A 10,881-nucleotide genomic window follows, 5' to 3' on the forward strand; every position below is an offset into this window, starting at 1 on the left:
ATGCGCAGCTGCCTTGTTTGTTTGTTAGAGCACAGGACATCAGCGCCATCTTGTAATGGCGAATGTGAGGGCGGCTCTCCACATCCATTGATCTCTGGATTGAGTTTGGTCACTTGTGGTTTTCTGTGATGGCCTCCACTGGCAGCAAAGAGACTTTTCTTTGGTTTGGTTTGGTTTGGTTTGGTTTGGTGAGAGATAGTAACTACATTTGTCTGTGAGTATAAGGATAACATTTAGAGTGTAGTGAAGAATTTTTCTGGCCTAGCAAAATAGTTATAGTAGATTTTTCTTTTGGGGTCCATGACTTACTTCACTACCACCAGGAAGTTGGCTAAGTTTCTAATACCAGGCATTATTTCCCATGTTCAAGTAGATAGTTTCTGAGAAATACGAATATGTGAGTGCCACTGTCTGTACATTTAAGGAGATTGGCTGGCGATGCCTGCTGTTTTGGCTCACAGATGTCACCTTGGCATAGAACTAGTAACTGTTTTCTTCCCTTGGTAGCTTTCATAGTGCTTTTTGGCACCATGGATATTAGACCACAGGAAAAAGGCTTCCATGTTAGACCCAGCTCAAATTGTCCAAGTCCTGTGTCCAGTGTTTTCAGCATTAGAGATTTACCTTCAACCTTTCAAAGACAAGCAAGAGGAACAGCAATCGTCTATGTTGTTTGGGGAATCATTTGAATGACGTTGACTAGCCATTTCAAGATTTCTCAAGACTGGTACTCGGCATTTTGTTAGGTTGTGATTCTTATGGGAAGCATTATTAGGCCAAGAGACACAATTTACTTTGTGTGTGTGTGTGTGTGTGTGTGTGTTTATGTATCTGTGTGTGTGTATATATGTGTGTGTGTGTGTGTATACACTTATATGTAGTGTGTGTATTTTCAGATAAGTAAAGAATAATAAGATCCCTTGAGGTTTTATCAAATGACCTAGCTGATCTTTGTCCCTCCTCCTTTCTCTCTTTTGTATTGACCTCCCTCTAGCCTCCCTAGTTCCTGTTCCTGTCTGTGTCACCTCTATCTTCATATTCTCCTTTCAAGTTTTCCACCCCAACTCATTCCTTCATACTTTCTGATTTCTGCGGTTTCTCCATGTTGTATACTCTCATTTGAAGATTTAGATCTAGATACTGCAAATGTGACCGTTGTCTTTCTCAGTCTTGGAAGACTGAATATAATCATTTCTAAGTCTACCCAGTTACTTACATATTTTGTGATTTTATTTATATTTATAGCTGAATACATAATTTATATTGTGTATATGTACCATCTGTTGAAGGGCATTTAGGTGTTTTTGTTGGTTTGTTTGTTTTATTTTTGCTTTTCTTGTTTCCTATCTATTGTGAACTGGGTGATAGTGTACATGGCTGAGCAAGGATCTAGAGTAGAATGTAGAGTTCTTTGGGTATATGTCCAGGAGTACTCTACTTGAGTCACAGTGGGTTTATTTTTTGTTTTTGAGGATTGTTTATACTGATTTCCAGAATGGTTGCACCAGTTTGCATTTTTATTTTTAGCATTTAAATTGTTAGGCTCAGAAGTATTATATAACATTTTATGTATTTACACATAATTCAATCAGTTGTAGACTATGAGTTTCCAGCACAGGGCCTTTATGGAAAGGCCACTTTCATTCTGCTTAAGGAATTGAGATTGACTTGATTAGAGCAGTGCTGGCCAGCACAAATAGAATGCCAGACACAATGAGATTCATGTATAATGTTAAATATTCTAGCAGCTATCATTTAGATAACAAAACCAAATAGGTAATATTAATTATAATAATATAGACCGTTTAACTTCCTTTATTTAAAATATTTTTACCAGGGGGAGGATATAAGGGAGTTTTCGGAGAGAAAACCAGGAAAGGGGACAACATTTGAAATGTAAATAAAGAAAATAATCTAATAAAAATATTTTTATTGAAGTAAAGAATATAAGAAATTTCATGTACAATTCTTTCCTTTCTCTTTTCATGCTATGTCTTTGAAATCTGCTATTACATTTAGAACATATATCTTAGGTGACCACCCACATTTCAGGTGTTCAAATTTTGCATGTAATTAGTGGTAGTAGTTCCATATATTCAATTATGTAGGGGGTATATTAATACGATGTATAATGTGAAAAACAAGTAAAAGCAGAGATGCGAGGGGGCACTAGTCCCTTCCAGTCGGCGCCAGCACCCCAACACCAGGGCCCCTAGAGGCCCCTAGCGGACACCCCCATGGTCCCTAGAGGACTCTACATGTGATCTTAGGATCCCTGGTGAGTGGAACACAACATCAGTTCCATTTCAATTAGGCACGGCCTGAAACAGAATGAGGGAAGCAGAAATCTGGCCTCACCAGGGGCACTAGTCCCTTCTGGTTGGTGCCAGCACTGGGTCGCCTTGGGCACAAAGTCGGCGGACACCCCCACGGCCCCTAGAGGACTCTCCACACGATCTTAGCATCACTGAAGCAGCTACCTAAAGAAGAGACACAGAGGCTGGGTTCCGGTCCGGTCTTGGCCACCCCCACCATCTCTCTTCTGTACCCCAATGGAGGCCACTGAGCGCTCCAGAGGACTCTCCACGCTGCACGTCCTCAGGATCACAGGTGAGTGGAACACAGCATCAACTCCAGAGAATCACAGAGGGGATTGTGCCAGCAGGAACAGGGACAGAGGAACCCCTCCCGCCCAGAGGCTGGGTTCCGGTCCTGTCTTGGCCACCCCACACCATCTCTCTTATGAACCCCAGTGGAGGCCACTGAGCTCTGGAGGACTCTCCACACAGCAGGTCCTCTGGATTACCTCAGGATCTCAGGACCACGGGATCACTTCGGGATCGAGAGAAGCAGTGCAGAGACCCTGACCCCTGGGCACCTTCCTTACCAGAGGAAAGTTGGCCTACAGAGAGGGCTCTGACCCCAGNACTCAGAAGGTGGATCAGAGCTCCAGACTTCTGGACACCTGCCCTGCAAGTGGAGAGCTTGACTGCAGAGAGTGCTCTGACCACTGGGACTCAGGAGAGAGTTGGATTCCCAGGAGTGCCGACAGGGGCTAACAGAATCACAGGAGGATCAAAGTCCAGCCAGAGACAGCTTGAACATTAACACTAGAGATTTCCAGATGGCAAAAGGCAGACATAAGAATCTTACTAACAGAAACCAAGAACACTGGGCATCATCAGAACCCAGTACACCCTCCACAGCAAGTCCTGGATACCCCGACACACCCGAAAAGCAAGACACGGATTTAAAATCATATTTCATGATGATGGTAGAAGATTTAAAGAAGGACATTAATAACTCACTCAAAGAAGTACAGGAGAACACTGCTAAACAGGTAGAAGCCCTTAAAGAGGAAGCACAAAAATCCCTCAAGGAATTACAGGAGACCGCTGCTGAACAGGTAGGAGCCCTTAAAGAACTACAGGCAAACACTGTTAAAGAGGTAGAAGAAAGACAAAAATACCTTAAAGAATTACAGGAAAACACAACCAAACGGGATTGAATTGAACAAAACCATTAAGGATCTGAAAATGGAAGTAGAAACAATAAAGAAAATCCAAAGGGAGACAACTCTGGAGATAGAAACCCTAGGAAAGAAATCAGGAACCATAGATGTGAGCATCAGCAACAGAATACAAGAGATGGAAGAGAGAATCTCAGGTACAGAAGATTCCATAGGGAACATGGACACAACAATCAAAGAAAATGCAAAATGCAAAAAGATCCTAACTCAGAACATCCAGGAAATACAGGACACAATAAAAAGACCAAACCTACGGATAATAAGAGTAGATGAGAATGAAGATTTTCAACTTAAAGGGCCAGCAAATATCTTCAACAAAATTATAGAAGAAAACTTCCCATACTTAAAGAAAGAGATGCCCATGAACATACAANAAGCCTACAGAACCCCAAATAGACTGGACCAGAAAAGAAATTCCTCCCGATTTGTTCTTAATCAGAACAACAAATGTACTAAATAAAGACAGAATATTAAAAGCAGTAAGAGAAAAAGGTCAAGTAGCATATAAAAGCAGGCCTATTAGAATTACTCCAGATTTCTCACCAGAGTCTATGAAAGCCAGAAGATCCTGGACAGATGTTATACAGACACTAAAACACAAATGCCAGCCCAGGCTACTACCCAGCTAAACTCTCAATTACCATAGATGGAGAAACCGAAATATTCCATGGCAAAACTAAATTCACACAATATCTTTCCACGAATCCAGCCCTTCAAAGGATAATAAATGGAAAACACCAACACTAAGATAGAAACTACACCCTAGAAAAAGCAAGAAAGNAANCCNTCAACAAAACCAAAAGAAGACAGCCACAAGAACAGAATCATAACTTTAACAACAAAAATTACAGGAAGCAAAAATTACTTTTTTTTGATTTCTCTTAACATCAATGGACTCAATTCCCCAATAAAAAGACATAGACTAACAGACTGGCTACACAAACAGGAGCCCACATTTTGCTGCTTACAGGAAACCCTCCTCAGGGACAAAGACAGACACTACCTCAGAGTAAAAGGCTGGAAAACAAATTTCCAAGCAAATGGTCTGAAGAAACAAGCTGGAGTAGCCATTCTAATATCAAACAAAATTGAATTCCAACCCAAATTTATCAAAAAAGACAAGGAGGGGCACTTCATACTCATCAAAGGAAAAATCTACCAAGATAAACTCTCAATTCTAAATATCTATGCTCCAAATGCAAGGGCAGCCACATTCATTAAAGAAACATTAGTAAAGCTCAAAGCACACATTGCACCTCACACAATAATAGTCAGAGACTTCAACACCCCACTCTCACCAATGGACAGATCTTGGAAACAGAAACTAAACAGAGACACATGGACACTAATAGAAGTTATGAAACAAATAGATTTAACAAATATGTACAGGTGCTGTGATATGTCTCAGCACCTCATGGTACCTCCTCCAAAATTGACCATATAATTGGTCACAAAACAGGCCTCCACAGATACAAAAAGATTGAAAATTTTCTATTCCTAGGACATGTATGATACATTTCTACTTCTCTACCTAAGTACATTTGTTTGATTTCTGTGAATTTAAAATTTTAAAGCAGAGCCTGTTTTATATACCTTGTTTGTATAATCCATTGTATCTAAACAATACGCATTTGGTAAATCTACAGTAAATATTTATAAAGTATCTGTCCTAGCACTCTTGCTTAGCACTTTACCGTATATGTTTTATCATCTCTCAGATGTGTTTGTGTTTTTCCTCTCTCATGTGATAGGTGTCATGATGCTACAACTTTTGGAAAGGGTAGTTGAATTAGAAAATTGGACAGAAGGGAAAGGCCTCATTATCCACGGAGCAAAAAATACTTTCTGCTCAGGATCTGATCTGAATGCTGTGAAGGCACTCTCCACTCCAGAAGTAAGTACATAGTCTGTGTCCTCAAGGCCGCTCTCAGCAGATATGGCTGAAAGAGAGGTTTTACCTATGTGCTTATTATTATAACTCTTCAAAAAGAAGGTTTTGTTTGATTTGGTTTATTGTGTTTTGTGAGAAAGTATAAAGAATTATAAGGGGAATAATAAGAAGCATTTGTAAGGAAAACAAGGAAATGTTAGGGTCTCCCCTACAGGGTATCTATAAAAGACATTTTGTTGGCATGTTGAGGTGACTCATCTCTGGGGTCCAAGCAGAGCACTGTGGGATGCGCTTGTGCTCTGGAGAATTGAGTGTCACTGGCTTTCAGTGTTGCTCTTTCCCTCTAGCAGTGCTTCCTGCACCTCTTCTTTTGTAATTTGATTAAACATTTTTAAAGAAAATTTTAAATTGTAGAAATTTTTGGATTGTGAAAAACTTGCAAGAATAATACTGAGTCCCCAGTGCCTGTACCCTCTGCCCTTTGTTTTAGCATACTCCTTCATTGTAAAGATTTGTCAACAACATACGCACAACATTGGTATTTTACTGCCGATGAAACTCAGCTCTATGATAAAGGATGTGGACTCTCAAGTAGTGAAGCTCATTGAAGCACAGAGTAGAATGGTGATGTCACAGATACTATGGGTAGAATATGGGAAATTTAGTTTCCATTACACATGGCAAATTAGTGCTATAGCATAGTGTCTGTAATGAGCAGTGCTAGAGTATATCTATCTTATACATACACCCTATACTCATGGTAAAATGGAGGGAAGAAAATACTTGAATTGGGGGGGTATACCTACAACCTGAGTGGGGGTCGATCATTGAATTAGTGATATCTACTAACTCAAGTTGTGCACATGAGATACGTATTTATCTTTACATGTCAGAGTGGTATGAAAGAAAAGAGAGAAAACAAAGTCCATAAATTATTGGTATGGGTTATTCAGTTGTGTTCTTTTCTGCTTTGAAATATGACTCAGGTCATTATGATTCCTTAGGTCTCTTATCTGTGAAAATTCCTCAAACTCTGAGTGTATCATGTGTGCATGAGCATGCATATGTGTGTGACCTTACTCTGTAGCTCAGATATCCTGGAACTCCTTATGCACATTATGTATCTTTGATTGGATTCAAAGTCCCTGAAATCCTCCTGTCTCAGTCTTCTGAGAGCTAGGATTATAGACATGAGCCATTATACCCAACTATTTTTAGGTAATATTCAGAGTATAATAATATTTTAAAGTATAGATTATTTTTGTTACATGAGAATTTTAAAATTGACAGGTAGAAATGGTGTATATAAAATTCCTGAACCATTTTTTTCAGATAGACAGTATTCTTTTGCACTCAAGAAATAATAATAAGGTTTTATAAATATGAAACTTCGAGTCTTGGGGCTGAGGATCTCACAGACTTAACATGAGGTACAACCGGATGTATAAATCATCTAACACTTGCAGCTGAGCCCATGAGACTCTCACTGTGATTTCACATTGTAATTGGTTTCTCTCAGTGAGGCTCTTCCATATCCAGCATATTGCTGCTTTGTGTTACAGACATATCAGTGGTGTCTATATGTTTGGTGAATATGATTTCTGGGACTGCTGAAGTAACTGAAATATATGCCAGTTTAGTAAGTGGATTACCATTGTCCTCTAAATAAAATGAAATGCTTTAAAGTATAATTAAATGACTTGTCTTTTAAAGATCATTTATGTTGATGTTTTACCACTGCAATTTTTCAACTAAATTTTTTGAAGAAAAATTTCAGATGTCCACAGAAACAGAAAATCCAGTGAAACCTTCATATACCCATGATTGTCATCATTGGCAATATTCTATTCCTAAGCTTTTTCCTTGTATCATCACAGATCACTTAAAAAGCTGGTTTCCTTTGGGCTCTTCTGTGTAATAATGAGGAAAAGAAATGCAGTTTTCCCTGTTACACAGTTGCTTCTTAATTGAAGCTATGGAAACCAGGAGATGGACTAATGCCACACAAGGATTAGCCCTGAAGAGTTACAAAAAGGAGTAAAGCAAACCATAGGGGGAAAAAGTGTAAATATTATTCATTTGTAAGATTGTGGTTCTATGCCACAGATGGTCTAGAAACCTTGAGAAATCTCTTTAGAGATCTGAAGGAATCAAAGTCCACAGCTGTAAACTTATGAATACAGGAAGATATAGCATTGCTTACTTCACAGCACGTAGGTGTAATGTGTCAAGGAAAATGCTTAATGCTTAGAAAGCCCCACAGTCCTAACCCAGTATGAAGAGAATGTTCTCCTTTCTCCCTGACCCCCTGTTACCCTCCTGCCAAATCACTGCTCAGGTCTTTGTTGCTTAAATGTCTATAGCAGCCCCCAACCTTCGTCTTAATGCTTTCATTTTCATGCTACTCTGGTACAATTTCATTTTAGCCATAGAAATATATAGTTGAGTTATTTATTTTCCAAAAATATCTCAGTGTATTTGGAAGCAATTCACTATAAGTACTAAACAGGTACTTATGGTCATCGAATAAGATACTTTGCAAGATGGGAGTTTTTATACTCAAGATGCATGCAAGTGTGGAGGGGGATTAATGCTCCTGGTTTGTTGGCACACACTGAGGATTGTACACGTTTTGTCATAGTTGTTATTGGGACATCTGCTGTAGCTCCCCACCCCCTTCTCCAGGGCTTCCCAGCCGCCTGTACCCGAGCACTGTACTGCTGTCTTTGCTTTTTGTAAATATTCCATAGTACTGTCCTCTACTTGGCTGATAGTGTTTGCTGTTGTTGACTTCTTTTCTTTCTTTAACTTTTTGAAAATGTTTATGGGTGGTTTACCTACATGTGTGCTTGTGTATCACTTTCATGCTCAGCGAGGGCAGAACAGGGCAGTCAGTCCCCTGAATGGGAGTTACACACACTGGGAGCTAGAGTGTGGGTGCTGAAAATTGAATCCTGGTCCCTGCTCTTAACTGCTGGGCTGTATCTCTCGACACCTGACCTCTTTTCTTCCTTTAACTCTTAGAAATCAATGAGTATTTGACCTGTAGCTTTGGGTGAAGAATTAATCTTTCTTCTTTCTCTTCCTCCCCCTGTTCTGCTTCTTCATTTCTTTCAGTGCAGTCCAGGCTGGCCTGGACCTTACAGAGATTCCCCTGTCTCTGCCTTCCAAGTGTTGGGGATTAAGGTGTGTGTCACCATGCCTGACCAAATTAAATCTCATTCCTAGGTCTTTTGGGCCAGTATTAATTTCCTATTTTACAATACATTTATAGTCAAAACACACTCACTACATTGTGTGATCTTTATTAATGTTGGTAGTATACTGTCAGCTTCACATAACTTACTGCCTAAGCCTAGCGTTTTCTGTTGCCTCTTCTCCTGTGCAGGGCTGCCCCACCTCTCTGTATCTCAGGTGAGCTTAGTTGTTTCTTCATTGGCACTCTTCTTGGTTACTTCACTCATGAAAGGAAGTGGGCGGGGTGAGAACACAGTGCCTATAGGCTGTTCCATAAGATTACTGAGGACTTAATTAGTATATTCCTTAGCTCCTATCTTGTAGAAACAATATGTCAAATAATGAATTCAAATACACAGTTCATGTAAAACAGTCTATAAGTAGTATAGTTAATGTGTAAAAATTGAAGGCAAAAGTACTTTAAAGCACAAAAGAGGAAACTATTGTGGCATTTTGAAAGTTGTGATTGAATCACATTATTTGACCTGGTCATTCCTGGAAATAGAACAAGAACAAGGCACTACAGCTATGCAAATGATGGGCTTGTGTGAGCAAAACAAAGAGAGAGACAGAGCGAGTGTGTGTGTGTGTGTGTGTGTGTGTGTGTGTGTGTGTGTGTGTGTGTGAGTGATATGGGCTGGTATGAGCAAAACAGTATAAGTATATATGTGTATGCATGTTTGTCTGTGTATTATATGTTGTTATATATGATATATAATACTATACACACGGTATTTAGAGGATTGCCAGATATTTGAAGTTAAGATTATTGGTTGAAGAGGGTAGGAGTTAATAATGATGTTGGTAATGTACTTTGGGATAATGTGCAATTTGGTATTTTCAAGATCTTAGAGTTTATTCTGCTAGTGACCAGAAATTATTATCGTACAGGAAGGGTTACCAGGCAGCAGGATGGAAATTATTTCTAAGAAGAAGTTAAGTAGAAGAGAACTTGGTTAGGAAGTAAAGCTCTTTTTTTTTTTTTTTAAACTTATAAACCCATGAACTGATCAACAGGTCCAGACTAGTTTATTTGGAACAGAAATCAAAAAAGAAAATAAATATTGGCAATAATTCAAAGGAGGAACTGAGGCGGCACAGCTAGGTTCTGATAATGAGGATTTTGTAAGCTAGAGGAATTGCTAATAGCATCACCATTCTGAGCCTGCTGCTCATGGCTAACTCTAATAGAAACAAAGCAGCCTGTGTGTGGAACTTACAGAATGTATAGCTGTCTTTCCCACTGTACTGTAAGCTACAATTTCTCCATCTATTCGTCATTCCTGTTGATGAGGAAATGAGCTCATAGTCATGATTTGTTCAAGGACATAGTATTGCTAAGTGGTAGAACTAGAACCCAGACTTTGCTTTTACTTCTGGTAAGTTTCACAATGCTAAGCCTGAGCAACTACTGGCAGATAGTGGAAATATCTACTAGAGTCTACTGCTTCACATAAAACCAGCAGTAGGAGTGGCTGAAGCTTTTCTTTTTCAAAGAAAAGAAAGTGAATGAATAAAAGAGAAAAGGAGCTATGACCTGGGTTTGGGAGAGTCTAGGCATTTAGGGGATTGGTTGGCTGAATGGGGGGACTCAAGGGAGAAGACTGCAAGAAGCTGTCACACAGCAGGCAAACAGTCTGGAGTAAAACCCATTCCTAGAGAGAACCATTGAATCTGTAGATTACTTTGGCAAGATGGACAGTTTTACTATATTAATCCTGCCAATCCATGAGCATAGGAGATCTTTCTATCTTCTGAGATCATCTTTGATTTCTTTCTTCAGAGACTTGAAGTTCTTGTCATATTGATCTTTCACTTGCTTGGTGAGAGTCACTCCAAGGTGTTTTATATTATTCATGACTATTGAGAAGGGTGTTGTTTCCCTAATTTCTTTCTCAGCCTGTTTATCCTTTGAGTAGAGGAAGACAAAACTTCTCTAAGGCAAAGGACATTGTCAGTAGGACAAAACAGCAATCAACAGATTTGAAAAAAGATCTTTACCAATCCTACATCTGTAGAGGGCTAATACCCAATATATACAAAGAACTCAAGAGTTAGACTGCAGAGAAACAAATAACCCTATTAAAAATGAGGTACAGAGCTAAACAAAGAATTCTCAGCTGAGGAATACTAAATGGCTGAGAAGCACCTAAAGAAATGTTCAACATCCTTAGTCATCAGGGAATTGCAAATCAAAACAACACTGAGATTCCATCTCACACCA

At 39.3% G+C, this 10,881-nt stretch overlaps 1 protein-coding gene across 3 annotated transcripts in view; it reads left to right on the plus strand.

Moving 5' to 3' along the window:
• Echdc1 (ethylmalonyl-CoA decarboxylase 1) overlaps positions 1–10,881 on the plus strand; it is a 31,202-nt gene that overhangs the window by 5,607 nt on the left and 14,714 nt on the right. For all 3 annotated transcript variants that reach the window (XM_029532892.1, XM_029532891.1, XM_029532893.1), the window contains exon 4: positions 5,281–5,423. In XM_029532892.1, the coding sequence (XP_029388752.1) occupies positions 5,281–5,423 (143 nt within the window). The remainder of the gene's footprint in view (positions 1–5,280; positions 5,424–10,881) is intronic.

Source organism: Mus pahari, chromosome 21 (assembly GCF_900095145.1).
Source record: "Mus pahari chromosome 21, PAHARI_EIJ_v1.1, whole genome shotgun sequence".
NCBI lineage: Eukaryota > Metazoa > Chordata > Mammalia > Rodentia > Muridae > Mus > Mus pahari.